The sequence below is a fragment of the Herpailurus yagouaroundi genome, unplaced genomic scaffold, assembly GCF_014898765.1.
Source record: "Herpailurus yagouaroundi ecotype Mexico unplaced genomic scaffold, PumYag 100, whole genome shotgun sequence".
Lineage (NCBI taxonomy): Eukaryota > Metazoa > Chordata > Mammalia > Carnivora > Felidae > Herpailurus > Herpailurus yagouaroundi.
Genome location: NW_024412391.1, coordinates 30373351 through 30397704, shown reverse-complemented (window position 1 = coordinate 30397704; position 24354 = coordinate 30373351). Strand labels below are relative to the sequence as shown.

The 24354-nt window shown below is 35.5% G+C and overlaps 1 protein-coding gene across 1 annotated transcript in view; it reads right to left on the bottom strand.

Moving 5' to 3' along the window:
- Positions 1–23693, bottom strand: part of PPP1R3A (protein phosphatase 1 regulatory subunit 3A) — a 38555-nt gene extending 14862 nt beyond the window's left edge. Inside the window, exon 1 of the mRNA XM_040472196.1 lies at positions 22876–23693. Within this exon, the coding sequence (XP_040328130.1) occupies positions 22876–23663 (788 nt within the window). The 5' untranslated portion in view covers positions 23664–23693. The remainder of the gene's footprint in view (positions 1–22875) is intronic.
- Between the last annotated feature and the right edge of the window lie 661 nt (positions 23694–24354).

Sequence of the window (24354 nt, the reverse complement as noted above, 5' to 3'; positions counted from 1 at the left end):
AACTAATACGGTAAGGAACATGGTTTTTGTGGACATCACATTCCTTATCTTTAAAGCAAAAGCTCTGAATGAGATTAGGGATATCAAATACAATACCCTCATGCTGGCCTCCCTCTCTGGCATCCATGGCAAGCACTGATAACGCATCAAGGGATTTCCTTGCTGAGACTCCACTGAGCTCCACGAACCTTCTCCGCACAGCCTGGCATCCACCACTTGTCAACCCCTTTATTGTTCAAATTGGAAGGAATTTGCTCTTCTCACTTTTGCTATTAAATAGCATGCCTTCCAGTTTTAGAGTTCTATATTTATATAAATAATAGGAGTATCTATGAATATAATTTTGACATGTTTAATTTGGAAATTTCTTAAACTAATTAAAAAAAATCGAAATGCTAGAAGAATCAGTAGAAATAGCTGTTAACCTAAAATTGTAATACAGTCAAAAATAAACTCTTGATAAAATCTTATGACCAGCAGTATCAGTTCAAATTGATAGAAATCCTACCTGCACAGTGTGTGAGCTCATCTTCTATTCTTTGTAATAAAGGTGACAGAATCATGTATTTCCACATTATTTTACTTTTGTCCAGGTAGAACGTTTCAAATAATGGAACATTACCAGTATCAAAACTGGTTGGGATAAATAAGTGTATTGGATAATATGTAACATATAAGCTAATTTATTACTTTTAAAATATAATCGTAAACCATGGCAAACCACACGCCCCTTGCGTAAACTCTAGTGAACTGCTCAAGCATTCGAGAAACTAAACACATACCATGACATTAGGGAGCAGATGGTTTTATAGAGTCATTTACCTGTTTTCCATTCACTACATTTCTGAAAATCTCTACTTCGATTTCTCAGTTAGAGCATTGCCCATTGCCTCAGTGCTTGATCGTGAATATGTACTGGAAACAATGGTACTGTGCCTTCTTGATGCAGGAAATTTCAATAACTGAAAAACATACTTTTGCTGAAAAATTCTTTGTTTCTTTTCCAAAGTTTCTTCATTTTGTCACCCTTTTTCCTACTCAGGATTGCCCCTTCGAATCTGCTTTGTTATGTCAAAGCACTAGGTGCTTTTTTTTTTTTTTCTTGCTCACTTCACCTCACAGGAATCAGGACAAAAACAAAACAAAACAAAACAAAACAACAACTACTTAGATTTAATTCTGTGATGGCATCTGGGCAACATGTGCCATTTTGTGGCAATGTGTATTTTCTAAAGAGGTACTAATTTGTGAGGATGTAGGAGGATCTTGGAGAGCCAAGTGTGAACCAAACATTGTAGGTTGCTTTGGGAGGAGATGTGATTATAAGTAGAATCCATGAATTTTAAGTGAAGAAGGCTTATAGGTAAACCTGGCCCAAGGGGGGCCTCTGCCACGTCCTGCCAGTTATACTCGTTATACTCCACTGAGGGAGAAATGTGAATGTTTATAAGCGATAGGTACTGGAAAAACTAAAGAATACACATCAAAGAGATTTCAGAAAATATTCTTAAACTTATTGGCCCAAAGTCCTTATTTCACTTGAGTTTTAAAGGAAGTAATTGTCACCCATGGAGTAGGTGGGTGACAAGAAACTAGTGATTATTCAGCTGAGACTCTTGCTACCTCAGAAGTCTGACATTCTTTTTCTCCACAATTCCCCAGCAAAGTGATTGCTAAGAGCTTTATACCATCTCCATCTTTCAAAAATTATCAGAGTGTTGTCATGTGAATTTTTTTTCCAGAAGATACTAAATTGCAGGCATTATTTTTGTCATAATGATACTGATTTTGTCTCTGGTGGTGTAAAAAGTCATTATTCACAGAGTCCTGACTACTGAGCCAGCTAATTGCAGTTTAAGAAATTCTGATTCAACATGTTTTCTTTGTGGAATCTACATGTAAGCATTGCCTAAGCTATTTGGTTTGTTAAATCCAGAGCTTTGACATCCCAGCTCTATAGCATTTGTGTTACATGTCGTTTTGAAACTGTTTTAAGAAAAAGCAATTTCGACCCCCACAGTGACCAAAATATCTCTTAAAAGTAAATAAAATAAATGTGTGAAGCACTAAATAAATAAATAAATAAATAAATAAATAAATAAATATTTCTATAGAAAAAAAGAGAGAAAGTACTTTAAAGTGTAAATTGATATATCCAGTGTATGTTTGGAAGGGTTGGGAGACGGAGTCAATACAAAGGAGCATGAGACTTCCAGACTTGAAAATCCAATCATTCCAGAAGTGACACCTCTCGGAAGGAATTGTTGCCGAAGTAAGGGTGATAGGTATGAAGTCAGAGCACCAGCCTGCAACTATTCACCTGAGCATCTTTGCCCTCAACTGTGTTTCAAGATAGCAGTGTTGACAAGTAGTAATTCATTTTTTTTTTTTATGGGGAACAAAGTGCTAAGAAACTTCTCCAACTTTTTTCCCAGCTTCTGTCCATTCCTGTCTCCTGACCAAGAATTTCAAGCATGTGTCAATACTCTTTCCTTCATCTGGATAGTAAGTTGGGTGAGATGGTATACAGTTCAGTAGAAATACTGAAAGAACAATTCTGCAGTATTTCTTCTAGGAGATCACAGGTTTTATGTTTGTAAAAGTTCACCAGATATCTTAAATATAATAATTGGGACCAACAAACGTAGAGGCATGACAAAGCAAGTTAGAAAAGTTCCAATACGCAGTGCCTTCCTGTGACTACCTTTGTTAAATTTAAAAGCTATAAAGCCATTCTTAGCTTGTTTCTTCCTTGCTATGGAATTATACATGTCTATTTCCTCTATGTTTTGAATTTTTTATATATTATCAGCGACTGTTTTTTAGTTTTAATGAGTGTTTATGATATGAAATCCGTTGTAATTCACTTCCATTCTCAAGCAATTCAGTTTCACCAACATATTTCCAAACTAGCTCTTCTACTTATGCTAATCACAGCATAAATTGATATATCAGGGAAAAGAGAAATATGATAAATTGGGTTGGATGGTTTATGTTAAAATCCAAATAAGAACCCTATTATCCAAGTGGATTTGTATTTAGCTGCATTTGAAAAGTTTTCTAGGCAGACCAAGTAAGGCTTAAAGCATTATTTCCAAATTTAATGCTTTTGTGAACTTACGTCACACATTAAAATCATCTTAATGCACCTTTTTGTCAATTCTTCACAATAGTATTACAAAAGGAAGGAAGGAGAGGATACATTTAAAAAGCAAATGAAAAAGAACTCAATGGAAGCCTATTAGGCTACCTGTTGATGAGCATGTAAGAGAGTCATTAATATGCGGCTCATTGACATGATAGGCCATAATGACTCCTCTAGGGACGGTTCAGTCTATTGTGTCAGAGACTAGTTAGGGATTCATTAACGCGAAGACTCGTGACTTCTTAATATGCAAATTATTAATGCAATGCACTGAGGCATCCCTCACAAATGTCCACATTTTGCATTACATGTTTTTTGCCACCCTTCACCCACCCCTTTTGTGAACTATTTTCTTTCTTCCATCTTCTGTTGTGGATTTCTTCACAAAAGATTCTGCACTCACGTGGAATCTATCACTTCACATTCAAAGACCTCCTCCCCTTCAGCCCATGTTTCTTGGATTTAATGCAGGTTTACATATACAAATCGCTTGAACATTTTGAATAAAGCAGTAAAAATTCAGCATAAAACCTGATTTGAGATATTTCTCCAAGGTCAAATTGGTTTTTGGCTAAAGGCAGGGCAACGTGAACAAAGTCGTTGTTTTTAAAAAGTGAGACTCTGAAACGTGAATAGTATCATTTGTCCTGAAAGTGGGAGGGGAAAGAGAAACAGAGAGCTGAGAAAAGCCCAAGAAAGAAGACGCAAGAAGAAAAAACATTTAATTAAACCAAGAAGAGTAACTATTCATACCAATGTAATACATTAAATGAAGAAATGGATTTATACTACTCTATGTCTAGCATAGAGCAAGTAATCAGTAAGTATTAGCTGGTATTATTATGTTGGCATTTTGCATGTTGCAAAAAGTTGAAGGTAATATCCACATTTCCTATTGAAACAATAAGAAAAAATATTATGGAGTGAAAGTTGTTCCGTCTTTGTCTTTGAATTAACATACCACAAGGAGGGGATCAAACATATTCTTTATTCCTACAGCAGAATTAACTACAGAATTCATGGAGAGATACTCAAGTATTTTTTGAAACTTATCCATATTTCATGTATAGAAAATATGTTATAATATACCTTTTCATGTGGGACTTTGTATACTACCCATATTCATTTTCTTGCACTTTATTACTCTAGCCTTGTCTAAAATACAATAGCTTCTCTACTACATTTCAGGAGAAACAGACTCTATTTCTAAATTCCATAAACCCTAAACTCTGCAGTGGGTCTACAGAAGTCTGTTTATCATGAAATTCGTATTTCCATACAAAATCAGTATTTTTTTTCCATACAAAATCAGTAATTTTTTTTAAGCTAACAGCTTATAGAGGTATAATGTGTATATAAACTCACCCACTTTAAGTGTACAATTCAGTAATTTTTAGTATATTTAGTATATTTTCAGTACATTTTAGTATATTTAGTATATGATGGAGTTGTGCCATCACAAAAACCTAATCTTAAAACATTTCCAGCACCCCAAAAAGAAAGTTCATGTCCCTTAGAATCACTCTTCATTCCCCACCCCCAGCCCTGGAGTACTAATCTTCCTGTCTCTATATATTTGCCTAATCTGGGCATTTCATACAAACTCATTTATGCCGTATGTGTTCTTTCGTGTCTGGCTTCTTTCACAGCGCATCATGTTTTGAGGCTCATCAGTGTTGTAGCCTGTATCTGTTCTTCCTTTCTTTTCGTTGTTTAATAGTATTCCACTATATAGATACACCACACTTGGTTTATCCATTCACCAGTTGTCGGGCATTTGGGTTGTTCCATCTTTTGGCTCCTGTGGACAGTACTTCTATGAACATTTACGTATCTGCGTGGGCATATGTTTTCATTTCCCTTGGAAGAAACCTAGGTGTGAAATTGCTGGGCTTGTGATAATTCCATGTTTCACATATTGAGAAACTGTCATATTATTTTCCTTTAAAGTGGCTGTTCTATTTTATAATCCCACCATTAGTGAGTGCATGAGGGTTTTAATCTCTCTATGCCCTCGCCAGCACTTGTTATTATCTCTTATCCATCATAATCATTCTAGTGGGTGTGAAGCAATACCTCACTGTGGTTTTGATTTGCATGTCCCTAATGATTAATTAGTTGTCTACTGTTTTATGTGCTTATTGGTCATTAAAATAGCTTCTTTGGAGAAATATCTATTCAAATGCTTATTTCATTTTATTTTATTTAATTTCTAAAATTTATTTATTTATTTTGGGAGAGAGAGCACGTGCAAATGAGGGAAGGGCAGAGAGAGGGGAGGACAGCGAGAGAGAGAGAGAGAGAGAGAGAGAGAATTCCAAGCAGGCTCTGCACAATGGGGCTCAATCCCACAAACCATGAGGTCATGATCTGAACTGAGACCAAGAGTTGGTCGCTCAACTGACTGAGCCATCCTGGCACCCCTTGGTTTATTTTAAAATTGAGTTCTCTTTTTATTATTGAGTTGTAAGAATTCTTCTGCATGTAACTCACTTACTAGTTATAGGATTTGTATTTTCTCCCATTATGTGTGTTGCCCTTTCACTTTCTTGACTGTGTCTTTTGAAGTGCAAAAGTTTTTAATTTGGATGATGGCTGTAATTTTTATTAGCCCTAAAGTCTTTGCTACCTTGGAGAGTTCCTATATAGACTTTATTTGATTAAATCTCTTTAGGGAAAAATATTATTTTTAATATAAATAATTTTTATTAATATAATTATCACAAGCAGCTAATTATACTTCACATTCTCACTAATGCTAATTTCAATACCAAATGCTAGAAAACATCCAACAGTCATTGGTCCTACCTAGATTCTAGACTGAAGTAGTTGTAAACAGATACAGAAATGATCCAAATGAATATGTAGATTTAAGGAAACAAGTCCAACTGATTTAGGAAGCTCACAGTACAAACATCATGTTATTTTGTCTGGAGCCTACCATTAGAAGAGATAGAGTAAGCATGGAGGAGTTCATCAGTGCCAAGATGACTCTCCCGGTTGAAGGTCTTTGGATCCCTGATTAAATAGAGCAAAGTTTATTACTAGGAAATCCTAAGAAGATGAAGTGAGAAGGGCTCAATAAGATAGACTATGGTTGAAGATTAGTACAAGAGCAATATGGTGCTTGGAAGGACTAGTTGAGAACCTGATATGAGTCAAAAGGCAAGGAGCAGGTGACTAAAGAAGTTGGGCCACAGACTGGGATTGCTGAAGGAGTCGGGTGCAAGAGCCAAATTCTGCTGAGATGCAGCCACATTGCCAAAGGTGGTATCTCGGCCACACTTTCAACAAGGCAGAGGAAGATTCTGGAGTCAATACTCTGAAGAATCGTACTACCAAGTGGGCTTGAAGGACACAGTCCATCTATTGGACATCATGCTAATTCAGAATGTCAGACACAACTCAGTGTGTTTTCGATGGACAGATATTTAATATTTGCTAGACATTATAGTAGAAGTTAAACCACAAACACAAGCCAAGATTAAACAAACTCTGCCTTCATAAAGTTTACAGTGTAAAGAAAGATAAATAAAACCAGCAGTTTAAAAATCACAATTGTACCATTCACGACTGGGGAAGTCTGGGGTCCTACAGAAAAAAAATACTAGGAGCACTAACCCAAACTGAAAGAAGGGAGGGAGCTGGCTGTGTAGATACATGGGTTTGCAAAGAGAGATCAGACTGGAGGAAGAGGAGATCCTGCAATCTGATTACAGACACTTTTTAAAAGCTTGATTTTCTGATTTATAAAATACACAATTCTCAAAAAGACAAACTTTTAAAAGAAAACTTCTAAAATTTACTTCATTCTAAATGGTAATTAACTTTATCTTTAACACTGCTACTATTACTTAACCCTCTCACGTGCCATACCTGTAAAAGTGTTACTTCGTTTAGATTTACTTTCTTTTCGTTTAAACTCTATTAGTGGGTACTGAGACCAAATGAATTGCAATTTTTTTAAAAAAGTTAACTCAGAACACCTGTGTTTATGTCTTCAGATTATACCAGTTATTCTTAATCCTGGGGCATAACAGAAACACCTGGGGAGCTTTTTAAAAATACCTGTGCCTGAGCCCAGCCCCTGACAAGTGCAATTCGTCTTTGTCATGGGGCCTACGTATGGGTGCCCTTTTATCCCCCTTTCCTATGTGCGGCCACACTTGAGAAACCCTGGTTTACGCTGCTACACTGGCTGCTCTGGGAAGGTATGGTTAGTGTGAAATTGATTCCTTCAGTAAAAATACTTGGAGTTTTCGTGGGGTGGAAAGAGGAGACGGAACATATAATCAAATATGCTAGCATTAATATAAATTTTACACAGGTTGTATTTCTGCTACTGTTATGTCTATAAAACAATTAATTTTCATTCATCATGGAGATTGCCCATCCATACTTCAGTGAATCTAAATTTACTTATTTTTTTTTAACTGAAAGGAAAACTACATGTTGTTTAGGGTAAGAAACATTCATAATTTCTACACTAAGAACCATATTGCTATTATAAAACTGATAGTGTTTGTAAAATTTTAGACCCAGACTAGTAAAACAGTGTTGAAAAAGGCAGAACTTTCAATTTCACAGTTTAAATGTAAGTTTGTGGATAATGCTAATAGCTTCATGTTTTGGGAGTTTATCGTATGTAAGAGAATGTTTCATGTAAAAATGCCACAACCAGGTATATTCTGGTCTTCTTTTTTCCTGATATGATACACAAGTGAAGGCACTTAGAAGATTATACTTGCTGTCTTTGAGAATCGGCATTTCGCAATGGTTTGCTTTGTTTGTATATGTATGGTGTTGATTTTATGAAAAAAAATTCTTTTCACATATCTCATTTTACATAAACTTATTATGCAAGTTTGTACAATACTATATATATATGATACTAGTAGTCTATAATCAGGATAAACAAAATATGTGAAAGTAAAAATGATAGGTACAATTATTTAGTGCTTTTAAATTCAAATAACTCCAGTGTTAAATTTCTTCTTTGTTTAGATTCACTATAACACAACTCCATCTTCACTAAAACAAAGCTGCAACTTGGTCCTTCAGTGGAAAAGATGGACCTTTGAAAGATAAGCTATAAGAACCTGGGCAGCCAGAAAGCAGCCAGGAAAAGGGGAAAGGGATCCTGGAAAGGTATGGTGTCAAAGAGAAGCTGTTTTCTCTTTACTGCACGCTTCCCTTTCTGTCACGGACCCTGTGGTGAGGTAGTGACTGGTCCTGTGGAAAATATGCCCCAGGGTCTATAGGAGACATAAGTAGACAAAAGGGAAAGGTTCATCACTTAAAATCGCTTCAAATATTGCCCCAGCTGCTTTGTTCAGCATGGGACTCTGTTCCCCCAGATTTCTTCATGACTAACTCTCTTCAAGTCTCTGATCAGTTGTCATTTCCTCAGTGATGTGCCGTCTTTACTAATTCTTCTTATGACGCTTTGCGTTTTATATTCTCAGCTGCATTTGTCATCTTCTAACATAACTTACTTATTCGTTATGTTAATTACTTATTAGTTTTCCCTCCATTAGAATCTAAACTAACCAAGGAAAGAGACTGTCATTTTTTCACTCATGTATCCTTGCTGTTTCCAATAGTATCTGGCACGTGTAGTATGTGCTCAGTAACACTTGTTGAATGTATGAAGACCCTTGATTGATTTCTCCAGTCACTAGTGTCTTTTGTTTGTTTATTCTCTATCCATGCACAAGCTGAAGAGCACAGTAAGACCTTTGCTACTGATATTCTGATTTTTTTTCTTTCAAGTTAACCAAAACTCATACTCTGTCAATCTTGAGGTCACTGGTGTTATAGAAGGGACCATACTAGGGTAATTTCCATATGCCCAACCACAAGGATAAACATTGAGACGCCTGGACTAATCTTTCTCACTCAGTTAAAACATAACCCTTAGATTTTAAAGGAAGAATTTGGATCAACTAATTATAAAAAGAAAATTTCCCCAGGCATGACCATGAAATAGGTTTAGAAATATCTAAAAATGTGTGCCATCATACATATCTGCTTTTTATATTAAGGATGACCTATAGCAAAATGAAACAACTAACATTGATAATGAGAAAGGAATAAAACCTATATTTAACCATTCCAATAGTAAAAATGGTAAAGACACAGTAAAAAAAAATGGTTAATAACATAAAAAAGATTTTAAACCATGAGACACCCAAAACACAAGCAGAAGTGTAATGGTGTTCATAAATGCCATAAGCAGTTTTTCAAGGCAATAAGGGATCTTCCATAAAACATGATTAGTAGAAACGTGTTAGGAGAAAAACATGAGGGCAATTATGCTGAACATTTACAAGTAAATCAATATCATTTCATACAGTTAGCAACCCAGTTCATACTTTTCATTTATTTATCCTGAATACTTTCTGAATTAATATAATTGAAATACTACTTTATCTTTGAATAGGGAGACTAAAGTTCAGATGTTCAGCCTAGCAAGAGGGCACAGTTCATTTTCAACTTTGTTTTTCAAGTTTGACTTTCACACTTCTGTCCATTCTAGGCAGTCTGATTGACCAACAAAATCCTCCCGTTGTCCTTCGCACTGTCTTTTCCACAAATATTTTTTACTCTGTGTAAATGCTCTCCTGCTCCTCCTCCACCTACCGGGGTTTACCGTTTCAACGCCAAGCTCAATTCCTCTGAGATGCCCTTCCTAATGAGGGCAGCCTACAAGTACAGTCCTTTCTTGAATGCCTATTGCTCCGTGTCTCCGTTTATTTTCTCTGAGTACGTCATTCCATTTGGCACATACTATGTTGATAGCTAACTCTTCAGGTATATAAATATTATCCCTTAACCAAATCCACGCTTGAAGATAGAAGCTACCTAGAAGTGTTCTACATAAAACAAGAACCCTCTTATTTCTTTATGAATAAGTGGCTGCTTGAGGCATTTTAGTTCAGAGCCACAGCAGATTAGAGAGCTTAAATCACAAACCTGACTTCTCTTAAATATTTTCTAGACTTGATCAAATAGATCCCTTTTGCCCAATTTCTTATATGAAATGAAGTGGTATTGCTGACTACAATGTATAAAAGTGATCTAATGGGAGATAACTTTATATCACTATAGAAATGTGATAGATTTAAAACATATATTCTTTAAGCTTATATAATTAGAAATTTCTAAATGAAAGGACAAGGTAACTTATTAAAGTAGTAATATCATAATATTAATATCATAGAATGAAAGTTGTCAGTGTGATATAGTCCATACATGATATGAAAGTCCCACCTCGTTTTGTAGCCAAGTTCTAACTAATGTTACAGATCCTTAGGTACAAAATTAAAAGAATGAAAGGAATTTCATCAAAAATTACCATAACTGGCCAAGGAATTCCCTAGGAATTAGAGAAACACACACCCACACCCACACCCACACACACACACGCACACAATTGACATTTATAATCATGCCAACATAATTTTGAAAGGGGTTTCAAAAAATTAATTTCCTTAGAGGTTACAATTCATCACAGACCATTATATTGGACTGTACTAAAAAAATACCCCCCCAAGTTTCTCAACAACAATGCCTTACCCAGAAAATGTTTAATTCAGTCTCACAAATAACATTTTCAGTGGGAACCCATCTCCACCTGTACTTTGAAAGTTAACTGGGGGCACCTGGGTGGCGGCCTCTGTTAAGTACGAGACTGTTGATATCGGCTTGAGTCATGATCTTGCAGTTGTGAGATGGAGCTCCCCGTTGGACTCTGTGCTGAGCCTGGAGCCTACTAGAGATTCTTTGTCTCTCGAAATAAATACATAAACGTTTTTAAAAACTTAATTGGGAAACAACAAGTTTAAATAATAAAACTTTAATTTCTACCTAACTTCACTTAAAAACTTCTTATAACATAAGAACTATTTACAAATGCCATGCGTTCCCTCCCTCAATAATACATTTTCACTTTGGGTCAAGACTTTAGGTTTTATACAATAAAGTTCTTTAAAATATTAGTAAAGTTATAATAAAACTCTTAATGAAAACTATGGGGTGTCAGTGGAGGGTGATGATATAAGAACTAATTACTGTGTCAGTGTAGGGGGAGCATATTAGTATTTGTGCCATAAAAATATATAATTATTTAGGCTAGTTTCCTAAGATAGATGTTTGTTTCACAAATCTTACTGTCATAAAACTCTAATTTTTAATGTTTAAAAAAATTTTAATTAAAACTTTATACTGTCTGATGATGACAGTACTATTTCACTTTGAGCTTGTTAACATTTTCAGCAAGTATTTTCAAGGTATTTTATGTTCTGCAAAATCAGCAATTAGCTATAAACTAGAAACTTTCCATTGCTTAAAGTTTTCAAAAGTTAAAGCTCTTGCCTATAAGAATCAATGCAAATGGGCCCCTGTGTTATATAGTTTCAAAACATCTGCATACAGGAATATGGGAAGTCTTCCTATTCTTCCTGTAACTTTTCTTTAAATCTAAAGTTATATCCAAAAAAATGTAAATAGTATTATATAGAGTGTAGCAGATCCATCACACTACCTTTGTAGATTTAAGGTTAAACATTTAGATGCATTGCATTAGTCCCCTTAAATATTTTTGGTTTTTGATTTCATGTAGGGGAAGACCAAGATTGCAATCCCAAGACAGAGCTGAAAGTGCCAAACAACTTAATACAGTTGAGCTTTAGGTACACAGGAGGCATCCAGGAGAGGCAAAAGGCCCAGGCAAGGGAAGACAATAAAATAAAGAAAAGCTAACAGGACAGCAGGCAGGCCCAGAATCCACAGGTGTCAGGCTGAGGGAGCAGCACATGAGCAACAGTAGCACTAATCTGAGTATTGGCTTCAGTCCTAGCCCCGGCAAGAAAAAAGAATGAATGACCCAATTCTGATCAGTAGACATGCAATATCTGCCTTTGGTCTTTCATTACTCAGCATGTTAAATTTTTCTGGCTCTGGTCCCACTGGTCTGGACTGTGGTATAAAGAAAGTCAAAGGCCAACCAATGAATATTTATTTTATTTGAGATAAGATTATTTGACATTACTTCAAAGTAATATTATGGTGACTCCATGAATCAGGTCTTGGGAAGACTCGGGAAGACTCGGGATAGAAAAAAAGACCATCATAGTAGACAATCCCATAGTAGACCATATTAATTTATTTCTCAATTGTTGAGAAAGTTACTGCAGAGACAAATTTGCTTTTCATCTGTTGTTTTTTATAATAGAATTTAATTTAAAATTTAAATTTTAATTGTAATTTAATTTAATTTAAATTTAATTTAAAATTTAAAATAGAATTTTAAAAATTCTATAATATAAAAATATAGTCTTTATATATTCTATTCTTAATTTTTAAAGTAATTTTTATTTTTGATCAGATACACGATCATTACCTCATGGCCATAAAATATAATATGGGTATAGAATCAATAGGAACCAGCAAAAGAGAAATCAGTTCTTATGTTTTTTATTTGCATGGCAGGGATGTTGTCTTTTATTAAGGGATGTTGTCTTTTATTAAGTTTTTTATATGCATGGCAGGGATGTTGTTATTATTTTAAACAAAATATAAAATAAAGGAAGAAGAGTTATGATTTAAGGAGTAGTGTAACTTTGGTGTGAGACATCAAGGGAATTAATTTGCCACCTGGATATCCAGATGGAGATGTCCAGAAGGCATCTGAGTTTTAAAGATTGTGAAAACAATAAACGTACTCATCATTAAACCGTAACAAGCATAATTCATTCTTCAATTATTCAGAAGCTGCTTTTGGATTTTACTAGGCCTCAGGGTTATCAATGAGAAAACCAGTTGCCTTTAATAGATATCTTTAGGAGCTTTTTATATGCAAATACTTTTATTAGTTACAGTGAGGAATAACGCTTAGACGAACATCATTCCTGGCCTCAAGGAACTTGCAGTCCAATTGGGAAGATGACACACACATGAGTTTTTCTTTAAGTACAGGAAAAGGCCACCACTGTAAATGCCACCTTTGTAAACATTCTGACTAAACAGATACCGAGATCCCTATGACAGAAGTCCTCTTCCTTCCAGACATACAAATATATGATAAGCAATAAGTCTTCTGTTAAATGTTAATTTTTCTGTCTCTAAATAAATTACATCAGATACAAACATGGTAAACAGCAATCCTTTCATTTAAGGAAAGCTGTTTGCTTTTGTTCCCTAGCAGCAACTACTCCATGAAAGAATATGGCCAGAAATACTGTCATTTAAAGGAAGAATAACAAAGAAATATAAGGGCAAGGGGCAGCTGGTGGCTCAGTTGGCTTAGGTCATGATCTTACCATTCATGAGACTTGAGTGGCAAGTTAGGCTCTGCGCTCATGGTGAGGAGCCTGCTTGGGATTCTCTCTCTCTCTCTCTCTCTCTCGCTCTCTCTCGCTCTCTCTCGCTCTCTCTCGCTCTCTCTCGCTCTCTCTCGCTCTCTCTCGCTCTCTCTCGCTCTCTCCCACTCTCTCCTGCTCTCTCCCTCCCTCCCTGCCCCTTCCTTGCTCTCTTTCTCTCTCTTAAACTTAAAACAAAACAAACACACAAACAAAACCCCAAAGCAATATAAGGGCAAAAGGGATCCTATTTGAACTACATGAGTTTAATGAGAATGGTAAACAAATGTCTTGAATGTCCATATAACAAGCATTATCTAAAAATTTAACTTTGTTTGCCAAAGTTAGCTTTAAATGAGATATTACTAATACAGAAAATATGCACACGATTAGCAAACATATGATCTATCTGAAGAATGTCTTTATGTATTACACACACATATACACAAACAAGATAAGGTTTAAGTAAAAAGCCCATAAAAACAGATACGTGTGTGTATATTTTTCCACAAAAAGGAATTGAGTCAAGAATAATTTGAATATAGATGGACAGTATTACTTCTACTGCTCCCTATGTTCAATTTACTAAATAAATTATGAACTGGATTAGCTTTCCCAGTCCTCTGCATATATTCATTAAAGCAAATAGCACACACACACACACACACACACACACACAGTCAAGAAATTTAACATCTATTCAGATGAATTCTGCTTGTAGACATTGTATTAACCTTTCTACAAAAGGATACTCTTAACAATTTAAATTTCAGCTGGCTTAGACTACATTTGATTTTTATAAACCTATTCAAAATTTCTTTTCATTGTCTTATACAGTTATATTCTTGAGTGAAATTTTATTAAAATATTAGATATCTATAAAATAGTGTACATAGCTATTCTAAATTATTCATTATTTGTCTAAGATTCTAACAGCTATCTTTTTAGGTAGAATTGAGAAATACACTGAGTAATCTTCTGAAATACCTCTAACTTTGTAATTTTGTAAATTAAGTATCTTTCTCTTCTGTGACTCCCATAGGAAGTACAGTAATAATAATAATCACTCCAGAACTCAGAACTCAAACCTACTAATGGCAGGGTTGGAAGAGCTGTTTAGCAGCCTTCTGTTCCCTGCCTCACCTGAAATGTTAGTGCCCACAGTGCCATCCTTGTAATAGTGACACCATTCACTCCTTCAGAAAATCTAGTTGGTGAGGAGGTTTTTTTTCTTCTTTGATTTTTGCATTAGAATACTACAAACTAGTTTATTAGTTTACTAGTTAGGCCTGCAGGGTAACAATCTAAAGTTGTTAGGTTACTTGACAAAGAAAATAGAAATCAGTCACAGAAACCGAGGAAACAAATGGCAAGATTAAAGACATAGAACAATATGAATGGGACATAAAAGACAAGGAATTCCTGATAGAATACATTACTGAAGAGCGCAATTTCCCGGTAGATGATTAATAAGAGAGTATATAACCATTCGGCCCGAGTAGTTTTTGGCATAAGTCTGCCTGAAAGCAAATGAATTAAGCGGTCTTTTCTAAAACAATACGACTTGTTGAAAATTACTCAGAAATCAAGTGTGTTTTAACATTGGAAACAATGATTATAACTTTATTTACACCAAACACAATAGAGACCTACTTAGAATATATGTGAAGGTTATATTTTCTATTGCACCTGAATGTGATTTTCAAAATCTGTGCAATGCTTCTATTGGTAAATACCCAAAAGATTTAACATATGACAGTACATTATAAAATCAGCTGTATTAATCCTCAAAGGGAGATATTAGTAAAACGTGAGTATTGTTCCCAGTTTCATTTCACACATGGCTTATGAAGCTGAAATTTACCTACACATTTCTATGTGATTTGTAATTGTGTATGGACATCCACAGTAATTTTTAAGAATGAAAATAAGCTTGGGGTTTTACTTAGGAAGTTATAGTCTATTTGATTTGTATCATAGCTTAAATCTGTAAAACAAATCAGAATACCATCAATGTTAAATGGGCTATAAAATCTGTTTCACATAATTAAGAAAAGGGCCTACTATTTGGCATGCTTTACAAATCTGAATTGGGGGATATTTTGTGTTTTTTACTACTACAGATTTCAAAAGGGGTAAATAAAATTCAAATCTACAACCACACATAGGACAGTCATTGTCTTATGACAGTTTGAATCCCATTTCTATTTGTGACGTAAATGGTACTTATTTGCAACACACCTCATTTTCAGACCGTTTCACTTGAGCAAAATTTCCTGAGACAGGTTTGTTTAATGTACAGTTGGTCTCTGTCACTAAACAATGCCATATAGCATTCCAATCTAGCAATTTCTATCTTGTCATAAAATCTTTAAACAGCAGGGTGATATGATTAAGCTTTCAAAACCAGTTATTACTTATATAATAAATAATAACACTACCATGGCATTTACCCAAGTAGAACTATTAGAGAAGCAGAATAAAAGCCTGAAAAGATCTGAGACATATGTCCTGAGGAGATTTTTTTCTTTTTTATATAGTGGTAAGGTACTGAGAATGCTTTAAAACAAAGAAATGACTGAAATGCAATGGTATATAATATATTTTCTTAGAGGAAAAGAACTACATAAAATTCAATTTCATCTTCTATTCATAGGTATAAAGTGATAAGGTGAAGTTGTGTGCAGGTAACTTATTTATTTAGTCCAAAAGAACTATTTTAAGAACTACCTTAAAAGAAACACGTTGTAGTTTTTGTAAGTAGTGTTCAACTTATGAACAGGCAATCCAGATTTTTTTTGTAACCCAGAAATTGCTGGAATTTGGAAATAATTTTCCTCATAGCAGCAGTGGCATCAATATTGGTGTCCCTGATTGGTGACCAAAAGCTTATTGAATCTATAATACAACTAAATTTGAAACTCTTTGTATTAGCCTGGGTCCTGGCAGCAGAAATTATTATAAGAAAGAAAAGCATGCCTCCATTAATCCTGAGCATAGAACTAGCCATATACAAGATTTATAAAAGTGGAATTTATCAGGGCGCCTGGGTGGGTCAGTCAGTTAAGTGTCCAACTGCAGCTTAGGTCGTGATCTTGAGGTTCATGAGTTCAAGCCCTGCATCAGGCTGTCTGCAGCACGAATCCTGCTTCAGATCCTCTAACCCTCTCTCTGTTATCCCTCCCCCACTCACTTTCTCTGCATCTCTCTCAAAATAAATAAATAAACTTTAAAAAGTGGGATTTATCACCAATGCCATTTTGAGTGCATATAAAGTATCAGCAACTGAGACAGATGCTTGTACATGTTAACTCATGTATTTCTCATAGCACCTCTGCCAAGTAGAAATTATTATCCCTATTTTGGCCTTAGTGAAAAGGATGAAAAATATAATTTATCCAAGTTTGCACAGTTAGTAATTAGTTATACTGACAGCTCAAATCTGCCCGACTTTAAATGGTATGCTGTTTCCATTAGGCCTCATTGTTTATGGAATCCACCTTTTCCCTTCAATACACACATACAGTCCAGACCCCCCCGAGTCCTCTTGCCTCTATGGAGCCTTTACTACAACTCCGTACACAAACTTGCCTTGTATCCCATAATGCTCTCTGCTCTAAATTATCCATTTCCATTGTTGCAATCCACACTTAAAGCCCCCTTGTGCAGCTGACTTTAATCAGGTGTAAGATAAAGATAGTCCCTGCCATCCTAGATGTGTCTGCATTTAAGGAAGGGAAGTGTGTGTGTGTGTGTGTGTGTGTGTGTGTGTGTGTGTGTAAAAGTTTCAGGCATGGTTTCAAAGTGAAGTGTCAGAGCGTAGAAGACCTTTTACGTCTGCCAGGGCACTAAGGAGTCGGGCCCACCTCAGGTGTCTGCTCCTGAGGTCACTTCCCCTATATTATTTCTGTTGGGGTGTTGGGGTAAAAACTTAGAAGAGGGACAAGAGCCACAGGCAGCAAAACTGGAAGAAGGTGGAAAACTAAATGTCCCAAATTATAATCATTTTTTCTTCTTGGAGTCTTGTTGGCTCAGAATGCTTGGGCCCTATAAGAATTTGTGTAGACTTGCAGATGGGCTTTGGGTGGGAAGTAAAGTCTCATGAAGATCCAGAGGATCCATGTAAGAAACGGGATCCATAGTGATTTCCTTCAACCAGAGCTTCAGAAACACCTTGAATGATGAGACTCTCATGTTCTTCTTCTCTCAGAAAAGGCTCCAAAACTACTCCATGGAGTCTAGGCTTCTAGGGCTATGGGTTTATACAAAACCAGGAAGCCACAAAGCCCTGGTAGATCTCCAAGGAAACTAAGCTACTTGGCTCCTTGCTGTCAACCAGCTGGCAGCTTCTAAACGGTCCTCTTGACAGGTCCTGTGCAGCTGCGTTTTATGTTTCCATATGGCCTTGCCAGGGTCCCCCCCCCCCCTTTAACCAGACCTGGCTTCCACAATTAGTACGGACTCACAACAAGTTAGTTATGGAATACATTAAGTCCTAAAGGCCTCATGGGGCTATTTACACCTCTTTGGACTATTTCCAGGATCCCAGATTATACTGTAAGTGTAAATTAAGGAAGTCTCACGATCCAATGGGCCTGACTGGAACATGCAACATTACCATATCTTATGCTCCATTTTCCAATGCTTTTCTTGGCTTCATTTTGATGATTTTATACCACCCTGAAAGGTAAACTCTCTGTAATCTTAAAATATTTAAAAATACTTCTCTCTTTTCCCTTCTTGAATGTGCCTTATTCTATTCTCGGGTACAAAAATTGAAGACTGATCAATTTTCTCCTTTGGCATTGAAATCTTTCAGGAATTTATTTGCATTCACCTGGCCAAGTTATAAATACCATCCAACACCTATATCATGCCATTTCTTTACTTAAAATAATAAATTGGGTTCACTTAATAAAATAGAAAACCAGATGAAGTCAGTCTGTGTACCCAACAGTTGGGAACATACATTTAGCAGCTGGTGGGGGAACAAAAAGGTCACTCCTCTAGCCCTTGCACAAGATCAGTTATAGATCACATATTCTAGAAAACATGAAACATAATGTAAATGGTTCTTACTTTATTTTTTATCCCATCGTATACCCAAAGAATCAGAGCTGATGGTCTCTCTCTTTCCCTTTCTCTTCTCTCAGCCCCTGGGAGGCCTTTTCTTTGGGGCCTCTCGTCATCTCAGAGTCATGTTTGCAGCCATGTTTTTCTTTTTCTCATGGATACTGATGTCTGACAACACACAGGTCCTTAATAAACACTTGTTGAATGAGTTTTGGAACCTGAACAAGGTAGACTATGAGGTCTAGAGAAATCATGCAAGTCCAAGAATCAGGAAATTAGCTGAACAAGATTTGATAATCATGGCGAATATGCTTCGCTTTTGATGACTACTCTGTATGTGGCCAGCACTCTACTAGAAGCCTTAAAAGTATCCAATTTTATGGTAATTGAATCATCACAATATCAGGCATCATTACCCCTATTTTACAGATGAATAAACTGAGGCGCTGAGAAGTAAAGTAATATGTCCACAATCACCTAGCTACTAACTATATATTTTACTGGGATTAATTTGCATGTCTGTTCAATGCTGAAATTCATGCCTTTTTTTTTTACCCCTTCCTTTCTGTTCCTCCATTTTGTCATCCAGTAAATGTGGAAATTTTAATACTCATTAAGAAACCCAGTTTCAGGGTGTTTCAGATATAAGGTGACACATTTCTCACGAAAATTTGCAATTGAATTAGTTTTGTTTATTGATTAAAATCCTGCAACAGACAAAGGAATGGCTCTCCAAAGCTGAAAAGTTGGGAACCCTGAAAGGAAAGTCTTGGTATCAAGACTTTGGGGCAGGTTGAGCCTTTCTAGGGTTTTTGAGATCCACCTAAAGCTAAAGTTAGCCTTGTCTTTTTTTATGCTGGTTAACATTTACTGAAAACTTACCATGGCCAGACACTGTGCCATAGAAGTTAATATGTATCATGCCACAGAAATCTCAACCCCTAGAAGATAGTAGTACTACTGTTATTCCCAATTAACAGATGAAGAAACCAAACTTGCCCAAAGTCACACAGCCAGCATGGTAGAGCTTGGACTCGAGGCCAGATATTTTTAACTCTGAAGCCCGTAATTTTAACTGCTTATGCATGCTATTTTTGGTTTATTTATCTCTGTAAATTTAATGTAATTTATATCAATGTCATTCATTTCTTTTGGTCATTTATTTTGAAATAAATCCCAAGGAATGCAGATCAGAAATCTGCTTAGTTTGTTTGCTAACACATACACCTGTGCCATATATGTGGTGACACTTATCAAGTATCTCATGATGCATGACTTTCCGTGCAATTAAATACCTTTGGGTCACTCTCAGTCACATGCCTGAGAGTTACAAACTCTGCTTTCCTCTCCCTCTAGATATTTCTTTCTGTCAAAGTGGATAGATTAAGAAACATCAAATAGACAGCCATATCAATGTAGAGATTTTCAGTCTCTGACCTGAAAAAAAATCTCCACAGGAAAAGCATAGTGCCTAGGGTGATTGACATAAGAGAAATCCTACCTCACTAAATGTGTTCCCACAGTTCATTCTGTATTTATTAGAAGGAATTATTGACACTTTCAGAAGATACAATCTCCAGGACCCTGATAGGAAATTAACTTTGGTTTTAAAAAGAATTCGAGCTAGATGTTACTGTCTGCATCAGGACAGTTTATTTTCCCTTTAACTCTGAGTTATATAACACAGTATTATCAATTGCTTGCATGTATGGAGCAAAAATCCACATAAATTTCTCTTCTGTATTTATCCTATGGAAGAAGTGACCTCCAAATTAAGCTATGGAGGAAGTGTGGACACTAAAAACAACAACAACAACAACAACAACAACAACCACCAAAACCTATCTAGATTCCATAACTCTTTGAAGGGAGGAGGATATTTTAGAAGCTATAATTTTTTTGATCAAATAAGTATTAGTTCACTTTTATTTTAGCCAACTACACGTTTTGCAAAATAACACTAATAAGGTGTGCTCTTTTTCCCTAACTAAATTCTTCACAATGAAATCCAACTGCAATATTCATTTAGAAATTTGATAATGCTCTCTTGTGTGAGTTTTAGGAATATTTGAAACCCCATTGCATATAAATTATATCATGGAAAAGCTGTATAAATATTCTATTACGGCACATGCTGTTCTAAGGATCTGTCAGGATTTCCTTTATACACTCCATTTTGAGTGGTATATAAATCAGATGTAAAAATTCATGTTGGACTGAAACTCAGCACAAAAGGCCTCCTCCAGAGGCAAATGCTTTTTTCAAAATGTGGTTTGAATTATGTTGGTCATTTTTAAGTTATAGAAGTGCAGAAAATGTATTTGTGGTTTTGAAGGAGAGAGATTTTTTCCATTTTTATAACTCATTAGGAAACTTTACAGGCCTTTAGACCATTTTGTGGTTTAGTTCTTCTCAGGTTTTTCCCCAAAGCAATATTAAAACTTGAATGGTGTCCGCTATGAATCCAATGATTACTGTTCTGAATACAAATGTGTGTATGGATGTATATAGTTATACATATCTTAGACTAGGAGAAGTTCCAATAATATCATAACTGGGGTAGAAGATTAGACCTATCAGTTGCCCTTTTTTGTTCTTGGTCTCAAGTCAAGGTTTATCTATCAAAAGAATCCTCTATCTATACCATAGTTCACTGCTTGTATTTTTAAAGCTGCATCTTAAACTTCAGAAAATACCTTGGTCTTAAACACTGCTTCTTCTATTAGCATGTTGACAATAAGGTTGTGACCTTTCTAAATTTTGCTTTTCACTAACAGAGAGAGCAAGTTGCAGCACGTTTAATAGATATTGTAAAGTATTCAATGTGCATGTTTGTGTATATAAATTACTTTGTTAAATAGTGTTGAACTTATTTTGTCTATATAGGTAACATGTTGCCAAGTAATTTCATAAACATCTAAGTTATTATTTTAGCACATGTAGAGATTATGGTTATATTATTCTCTTAACAGCATCAGTTAAAATCTGAGAAAGTTTTATTTGGATTGAGAAAGTTGGCAAAATTCTCAAAGTGGAGTAAGCCAATCTTTCAAATGACTTTAAAGGATAATGAAAATAGGAATATTTTATATGATTGAATTGCTTCCACCTATGTTATATTTAGTTCATAAATGTGTTTGACTAACACATTTAGTGTTATTATTTACTATCATATAATAAATCAAGACATTAAAGCATAAAGAGGTTAAAATTTTTCCAACGTTATTCCTTATATTTTTTTATTAAATTCCACTTGGAATCTCAGTGTCTTGATTCCTAATACAGTTCCCTCTTCAAATTACACTATTTCTGGTGCAATTGTGAGAATCTTTAGGTCTAGTAACAGTTAGGATGGGCCACCCAAAGGACAATCAAACATTTGCCTGTGACTTGTGGAGCAATGTCGACTTTCCCACTGAGACACTTGGAGGATCAGAAGGGATCTATCTCCTCCTGGATGTTTTATCTACTAACCTAGTGTCATGGAAATTAGCCAACTCTACAGTGGAGACAGCTGAATGCAGTTTTCTTTATTTTTTCATATTAACAGGAGAGCAGGGTTACTAATGAGGAGTCACATCCCAAATCTCTGATCTATAAAGCTGAATCTCCTTATTTCTATTTGGGTCATTTTTTTTTTTTTTTAATTCTGCTCCATTTGCTTTTACTAACTTATGCTACTTTGTGTTCTATAATGTTATATTTGTTTATAATTATTCATACATAACTCATATACTTTTGTCTTTCTCTTAGTTTGTCGTTAAAGTCATCACTGTTATAATTTACTTAACACGTATCACTCCAAACACCCCTATATGACTCAATCAGTCATTAAAAAGTTTGGAGGGAAGCCTACAAATTTCTGAGAACTAAGAGCATATTGAAACACTGTTTTGTGAGAATCAGAAATGCTTTGAAGTATGGCATAGACATTTAAAAGCCACTGAAAGTAAATATACTATACATGTCAAAAAGAAGCTTTACATGTTAAGAATCTACATTCCATGGTTGAATTTAACAATTTGTAAGTCATTAGGCGGGCAATATGCACATTGTACTCCCCTGCTCCTCCATTTATTATATTATACCCATATTTTTCCTTGCATTTGGAGGAGAGATAACACAGTGCTATTATTTGAATAGCGCTGACATTGTTAAAGCATAGCACCATTGTTTTCTATATAATGAGCAGTATATTTTTAAACAGAATGGCTATTTCTTATAACACATGAAATGAAGAATGACATAAAATACTCTAAGATTATGAAGAGTAATGAATGTAAGATATATCCTTACCTTGATTTTACCTTTAAGCAGCCTTTTATTTGTCTATTAGGAACGTCTTCCCGTGGTTTTACAGGCTCCGGCTCTTGTTCTTTCTTTTGACAAATCAGTATATAATTTGTGCCATTATTATTTGACCAAAACGTACCAACAGAAGTTTCGTAACGTATACAAAACTCAACTTTACTGCCATCTTTTTGGTAAGGGGGAACCAATAAAATCTTAAAGGAGAACTGATCAGTTTCACCATCACATGAATTTGGGACATATTCTGCTAAAATGTCATAATGTGTCTGCCAGTCATCCAAGGACATTCTCACATATACTAACTTCTCAAAAGAAATATTCAAAACTCGAATAATGCCCTTCATACTCGTAGACCCAGGAGGATACTCAGTTGACTCCAGTATTGCTTTCTGTACTTGAAGTTGCTGCATAAGATCTTCTTTTGAAGAAGGCAACTCAAAGAGTGGAGATAAAACATATTCTTCTGTGTGGAAAATGTCCTTCCTTAAGTCAAAACTGGTTGAAACATTCGGTAAATCCCAGCAATCAAATTCTTTGACAGACACAAGATTGAATCCAAAGGTGTCAGCGAATGAAACTCTTCTTGTACCTGAAGACGGAGTGCCCAGGTACATGTCTTCAGAAGAATCAGAACCTCGTCTACTAGGTTGAGGGGAGAAACCAGGTTTGAAGGTAGCTTTAACTTCTTCATCTTCAGAAAGAGAATCAGACAAATTAGGAACTTCTAAAAAGTTATCTTTGCTAATCTGACTAGGTTCTTCAGAAGACTCCATTGGGCTCTCTGGTATCAAATAAGAGAGAACTGTACAACTAGTAGAGGCTGATATTTGAGATACTGAGGCTTAAAATAAGTATAATGTTACAGTTGACATTGCAGAAAGGAGTCAGCTCTATAAATAGGTCCAATGGCGTGTAAACTATGCTAGCTCGCCTCCAAAGGCCTTTAATATGATAGCATCCATGTTACTCTCACCAGTATGTTTCAGATTTAACTCGCAGTTTTTAAAGTTGCATTTGTTTATGAGCTGAGTTCCAAAAAGACATTTTAAATCATTTTTTGCTGTGTTGAAAAATCTGAAGCTTTACAATTAAAAATTGTTATAACCAGTTGATCTTAAAAATAAAAACAACCACAATACTAATATGTAGTTTGAGCTAAATCAATCTATTGGAGCAGACAAGGGCAGACGGAAGAAAATAAGAACATTTGTAGAACTGGAAAAATCCAGTGCCTAATAATAATGGTAGCTACTATTTAACAGGGCCTTATAGTGAGTGTAAAATGTGAACTATAAAAGGGTTAAATAGAGGTGCTGGGAGTTCTCAGGAAACATGATTTAGATGGAGAAGGCATCATTTGAAATAAAGCATGAAGGGTAGGTAGGATATAGACATGCAGGGTTGGAGTGAAGCGGATTTTCCAGGTGGGAGAAATGGCCTAAGCCAAGGCCTAGAACAAATAAT